At 37.6% G+C, this 6,453-nt stretch overlaps 1 protein-coding gene across 2 annotated transcripts; it reads left to right on the top strand.

Moving 5' to 3' along the window:
- Positions 1-445: 445 nt before the first annotated feature.
- On the top strand, positions 446-4,856 carry LOC105140048 (E3 ubiquitin-protein ligase RLIM-like). Of its 2 annotated transcripts, none has more exons than XM_011046718.1 (6): positions 446-558; positions 2,173-3,373; positions 3,459-3,509; positions 3,583-3,681; positions 3,821-3,985; positions 4,476-4,856. In XM_011046718.1, exons 2-6 carry the CDS (start codon positions 2,198-2,200, stop codon positions 4,617-4,619), a joined length of 1,635 nt encoding a protein of 544 aa, XP_011045020.1. In that variant the 5' UTR covers positions 446-558; positions 2,173-2,197; the 3' UTR covers positions 4,620-4,856. The 2 variants fall into 2 exon arrangements, with proteins under 2 accessions (XP_011045020.1, XP_011045019.1); XM_011046717.1 differs by having other exon boundaries at positions 446-561; positions 2,175-3,373.
- The last annotated feature ends 1,597 nt before the right edge of the window (positions 4,857-6,453 follow it).

Here is a 6,453-nt window from a genome sequence, read left to right as displayed (position 1 = left end):
TGACTTCTTTATTAAATACAATTGATAATGGTTATGAATTTGTTATTTATCATGTAAATTAATATTTTATTATGTAAATTAAAATCAAATTAGAATTCACATTAATTTTTTATTCGTATTATAATGCACAGCTTGTGTTGTTGAGCACATTATTAATACATCAATTACATTATTTTCATAGAGAAAAAATTGAATCTAAATACTTGAAATTAACATGATTGTTAAAATTGGTTTAATTTAACCATCATCAATATTATTATCTTATCACTAATTTATCTTTTAATTAGGATAGAAACAAATCTTAATGCTGCCGTTATAAAAAAAAAAAAAAGAAGGAAAGTGACAAAAGGTAAATTGTAAGGAAAAAAAAAAAAGATTAATTAATCTTTGGATCTTCCATCCTGGCTGCCTTCTTCTTCATTTATAAAAACAATACAAACACACACGTTTTTTCCCACTTCTCTCTCTACTAACTTTCTCTCTCTGGAAAAAGCCTCCTTTTCTCTCTTTAAGCCTCTCCCTCTTAATCGAACAAACACAGAAGGAGAAGAAGAAGAAAAGGTAGACCGGACCACACGGGTTTTCATCTTTTTCTTGGTTTTTATTCAAAATTGAACAAGAAGAGTTGTCTTTGCTCTAGTTTTTTGTGTTTTGCTATGTGGTTTGTGGGGTTTTTTTTTTTGATTGGTTATATTTTTGTTTTTTTTGTCGAATTTTCTGTCTTTGTAAGTGTGAAAGCTGGTTGAATTTCTTTGGTTTTTTTATTTTTTCTTTTCATTTGATGGAATCCTGGAATCACGGAGAAAAGTTCAAGTTATTTTTGGAAAATAAGGGACAGATTGAGTGGAGAAAATTTCAGATAAAAAAGAGAGCTCTGGTTTCTAAAAACACTGAAGAGACCCACTTTTTTTGGAACTGAATTGAGGAAGTCTTGCCATCTGGTTGTTCTCTTTATCTTTCTTTGCATGTTTGGTTTTTCTTGTTTTCCTGTCTTTGAGTGATCAAGATTGATATAGTTGTCAAATGGAAACCAAGGTTCTTGTCTTTTCACCATGTGATTTTTTTTTTTGTTTGTTTTTGTAGGTTTATGTGATTGGTTCTTGGTAGGTTCTTAATTTAAGGAACATGGTTTCTTTTATTACCTTATGTCTGTTTTGTTTTGTCAGGTGCTTAAGTTTCTTGTAATTGGGTTTTGAATTCTTTTTCTTTCTTGCTATATTTATTTACTGTATTTATGAGCAGAAGAGGGAAAAGATGTATATTTGAAAATAAATAAATTATTTACCAGTGAGGCAAAGGAGTGGAGTAATTTGATGGCTGGAATTAGACTGTTGTTTGAAGATATTACGATCTGTTTATCTGCTGTTGATTAAATGTGAGGTTGGAATGTTAGATCAAACTCTAAACATATTCTGTTCCTGTAGCAATACTGAAGGTGTGGATCTTAATTTGGTTTTTATGGGATGTGTGCGTGATGGTAATCAATTTCTGTGGCACACATACTACCTATTAATGCATTGTTGAATGGTTATTTAGGGTTCTTCAGAGACAAACCTACGAGCATTCTCAATTAGAATTTTGAGCAAATTTGCAGATATTTGCTGGAAATAACACCTCTTTTGGAGCCATTGTAATCTGAAAAAATCTTGATCGGCAATTACTCTGAATTCTTCCTTTGGCACTTGGCTGTAGTTGTATGGTTTGGTAAATGGCAATAAAAATGGAGATTCTTGGATTGCACTTTGCATTGTCTTGTAATGATTGGATGGACCAGGGATTTATTGTGTAGTCGTTTTTTAGATGCATCGTATTTGTCTCCAATAATGTTCATAGTTACTTTGAAATAAACACCTTATATGGTTTTGTAATCTAATGCATGATTGATCATATTGTAAGTGTTTATTTATTCCATCAATGATGATTGAGAATGTAATTTATTCTTGAGTTAGATTTTGGCAGCAGGTTTCCTTTTTCTTTAAGTTGCCTATTGAATCATTCATGGTTCCTAGTTATGCCTTGCATTTTCTAATAGTGTATAGTGTGGATAATGTAGTGGTACATTCTTCTTTTTTATAAGATGTTTCCCATGCGGCTAGCCTTTTCCATTTCATATCAGGCAGCTTTTTAAGAGGTTTAATGGTCTTAACAATAGATTTAATTTGTTGTTGTTGCAGATTTAAGGGGAGTTATACCATTCATGGACGACTATTCTGGTAAGAGAGCTGGTGATCGGTTCATTGTCTCTAGAAAGGGATCTCCCCATGTTTTGAGAGATACTGCTAACAACAGAGATCAAAAAGCTCAGTTTTGCAACCGAATTGGATGCAGTGGCAGACTGAACTCTAGTAAAGGTACTCAAATAAGTTCAGAAAAAGCCAAATCTTCAAGGTCAAGGCCATTATTTTCATCTTCCTCGAGTGGCAAGGAAACAAAGGGAAGCTCATCTAATAAGGCCTGCTCTGCCATCAGCAAACCTAGAAATTCCTTGCAGGAACCTCGTAAAAAGTTTTCTTCTCAGCTAGAATCAGAATCCTCAGAAACTGGGAGTGGTCAGGATGAAGTTACACCACCTTCTGGAAGGATTAAATTAGACCTTCGCCCTGAAACCGATGGAGCTGGTTCTAGTGATATTACCTCAACGGAAGCTGGAAGCTCTGGTATATCAAAAAGTACAAGATCTCATTGGAATTTTCATCAGAAATCTGGATTGGTAAACCCCGAGACTGTAGTGGGGTCACCAGTTTCTTTGGCATCCAAAAGCACCATTCAGGGAACTCGTCTGAATGTCAGTGGGTTTGGTCACAGAAATCTTAGATGCAATACAGTATCTGATTCTTCCTCTTCAGGTTCTTCATCATCAGATTTAAATCTAAGTAGACGGAAAGACACATTCAACAAGAGAATTTGTGATGGAGAAAGTAGTAACTTTGCCAGGGGGAAAAGGATGATTGGGTCATCATTAGAAGGGCGGAGTTCTAGTTCAAATTCCGGTATCTCCATTTCTGATTCAAGGCGAGCTAGAACTGGAACTTTGAATAGGGATAGCAGTGCTGCATCAATTAGGTCTCGAAGACCACTCAGTGGCTACACAAGGGCAAGTGTTGCTAACCAAGGAAGTGGAAACAATTTATCAGCAAATGAGATCCCACTAACATCTCAACCTGATATGTCCCTGGATTTGAATGCTCCGAGTTCATCACACCGCTTCTCCGTGGAAGCCTCTTTAGGCCGCCCAAGTTCTTATAGTCGACCTGGCAGTAGCAATGGGAGTTTACGGGGTATGAGGCCATCCAGTCCAGCAGAAGTTAGTAATACCCAATCTTTGATGAATCGTGAGAGTTTCCAGCGCTACAATATGGTTGGGATTGCTGAGGTATTTATTCCATATTTTGTTTTGCTATACTTTTGTGCCTAATCATATCATTAGTTGAACACAATGTTTAAATAATTTTGTACAGGTATTATTGGCACTCGAGAGGATTGAACAAGATGAAGAACTAACATATGAGGTTGTTAAAATTTTGCCATTTTGATTTCCTATGGTTACATATACGTGCCTGACTCTTCTTTGCTGTCTTGCAGCAATTGCTTGTTTTGGAGACCAGTTTGGTACTTCATGGACTAAACTTCCATGATCAACATAGAGACATGAGACTGGATATCGACAATATGTCATATGAGGTTTGTGAGTGTGTTATAATAACTCATGCAGTATATCTTTCTCCGATTATGTCCTTGTACTTTCCCTCCTTTCTTGCTTTATGTGCTCTTGTGTTTCTTGTTGGTTTTGTTATTCAACACATTTTTGCTATTCCGACAGGAACTATTAGCTCTTGAAGAGAGAATGGGTACTGTGAGCACAGCACTAACAGAGGAAGCCTTGTCAGAATGCCTCAAGACTAGCATTTATCAGTCCACTACTATGGAGGATGCGACTGCAAACCTAAAAGGTGATAAGGATGACATCAAGTGCAGCATCTGTCAGGTCTTTTTCTGTTCATAACTTTCCTATAATCTTTGATTTTCCCCCCCTTTTCTTGCTCTTTTCTTTTTTCAGTTTTTGTTGTCTGAGATATGCCTTTCACTTATATGGATTTTTTTTTTGTTTTACACATTTTGATCGAATTCAAAGCATTAGCATGGTGAGCTGACCTAGATGTAGAAGCAATTGTGTTAAACCAGGCCATTTTGGTTTCTCACCTCAATGAGACTGGAGGTTTGATCAAGTTATAAGTCAAACAAGTCTGAGCTTATCCATTTTCAAGAAAATAAAAAGAACAATAATTATAAGATAATTCTGAAAATCCAGTTAGTGAGAAGGCAAAAGAAAAGGTAGTTTCGTTAGTTAGACTTTAGGGTACACGTTACTCTGAAGAAAATGAGTATGGGAGGAACGAATTTATTCTGCTGTTTGTTATCTCTCTTGCTCTCTAGTACATCACCCTGTTTCTCATGCTACCTGATTACTATTTCAGGAAGAGTATGTTGATGGAGATGAAGTGGGAAGGTTACAATGTGAGCATGGGTATCACATGTCCTGCATACATCAATGGCTAAGTCTGAAAAATTGGTGCCCTATTTGCAAGGCATCAGTGGCTCCGTCGCCTCCATCCTCGTAAACAATTAATAAACTGGGTGCAGGCGACTGGCTTTTTCATTTTGTACAAAATAAGTCTGTCACTTTCATCTGTTTTTCTTCCCTTTTTTTTTATATGTTTTCTTTTATGTACAAATCAATTATCTTTCAACAGACTAATAAGTCCAGGCTCTGTTGGCCTCTACAATCATCACTCGATTGTCTACCCATAGAAAAAGAATTAATGAAAATTACTTTGATTGTTTCTGGCCTTTTGGCACAATTGTGCCCTTTCTATGTGATACACTTGTTCCTTGATAGACCAAAATTTAAGGTACTTGCAGTTTACTTTCTGCGTTGGTGTGCCTTGTTTGGGGCCGATGACCCTTTTATCAAAGCTATCTATAGAGGTCACCCTAACCCCTCTTGAGGAAAAAAAAGGAACCTTCGCGTTTCAGATTCAGTCCATGACGCCATGTTTACAACTAAGGTGAATAGGTGATGAATCTCATCCCAGCTGGCATAAGCCAAGCTTATAATTATTGGTAATCACGATTGAATGCTGGTTGCAACAAAGGCAACCGAAATTAGTAATAAATTCTCGAAAAGAGAGTATGATACCCCTATGTCAGGGAGGAGTAGGTCCAGGGAGGGAGGTGTAGGTCCAGGGAAAGAAAAAGGGTTCCAAAAGCATTTGTTTTCAAGCTATGGGACAAGGTCTTAGGCTAGCAAGGGGTCATGGAGGCTTAAAAAAATGGCACGACAGGATAAACACAGGGATGGCAGGTTCAAGAATGTTTTTAACACATGGATAACCTGAGAAATTATTGCACGTCTCTGTTCACGTAAATTGTGTGATCTGTCATTTTGTGATTATCGTCGGCTCATGGTAATCCAAACTCGTGCAATAATTTTTCAGTTGCTTGACATTCTACCAAGTGAATCTGATTGTCTTGATACCCCTTGTCTCCTCTCCTTGGAAAAACAGGTACAACAACAATTGAAGGAACACGAGCTCATTTGCTCATTATTTAATGGAGTTTAGAAAAGGCCACTGTTTCCTTATGGTGTGTTGGTTAATGGTTCTTTTCTATATCCATCTAGGTCACCAACCAATTGAAGGACTTTGACTGGCGATCAGCAAGTGTAGCCTTCTCAGATGTTCATATCAAACTCGAAAAAAAAAAATACAAGAACCCAAACGAGATGAAAATGTTCGAGGCACTATTGCTTTTGGATATCAACACCAGATTTGACCAGTTTGATGCCATGTTTGGTACTCGGAAGAACCGGCAAGAACAGATGCAACAGGCCGCGAGTTAAACCAAGGCTGCGACTGCTCAAACTATGGCTGAACTAGCAACGATGAGAGCAGATATTAAGGCAGTCATGTTACCTTAGGACTACTTAAAGACGTCGTTTCAGCTGGAGGTGGAATGTTCGGACAGAGTGAGTCTTAAGGCCAGATCCAAGTGCAACTAACCCATCTGTGCCACACATTATTATTACTAGCATTGCCACTAGTGCTTCTGTGACGAGAAATATGTGTGGTGAACTAGGTCAGGTCCACATATCAGGTCTCCTCATATCATACCACCGACTCACACTGCTTCACAGAGGCATTATGGGGGCATTAGTGGTAACCTTGGCCAAGGACACAACCATGTCTTTGGGGTCGGCATGGATTATGTCAAATGCAGGGCACCCTCTATCGAGCAAATGTGGCAGGACATAATGTATACCCATCTGGGTATGCTATGAGCCAATTCTATGGTGCTTGGCCATGTTTGATGACATGAGGACTAGACAAGTGAAGAATCTGCTTTAAATTCGTCATAGGAGGGTTATCTCCAGAGTTTCCAATTGCAGCAGAAAAG

Source organism: Populus euphratica, unplaced genomic scaffold (assembly GCF_000495115.2).
Source record: "Populus euphratica unplaced genomic scaffold, PopEup_1.0 scaffold100.1, whole genome shotgun sequence".
Lineage (NCBI taxonomy): Eukaryota > Viridiplantae > Streptophyta > Magnoliopsida > Malpighiales > Salicaceae > Populus > Populus euphratica.
Note: the sequence above shows the minus strand (reverse complement) of the source record. Positions and strands in the feature narration are given on the sequence as shown.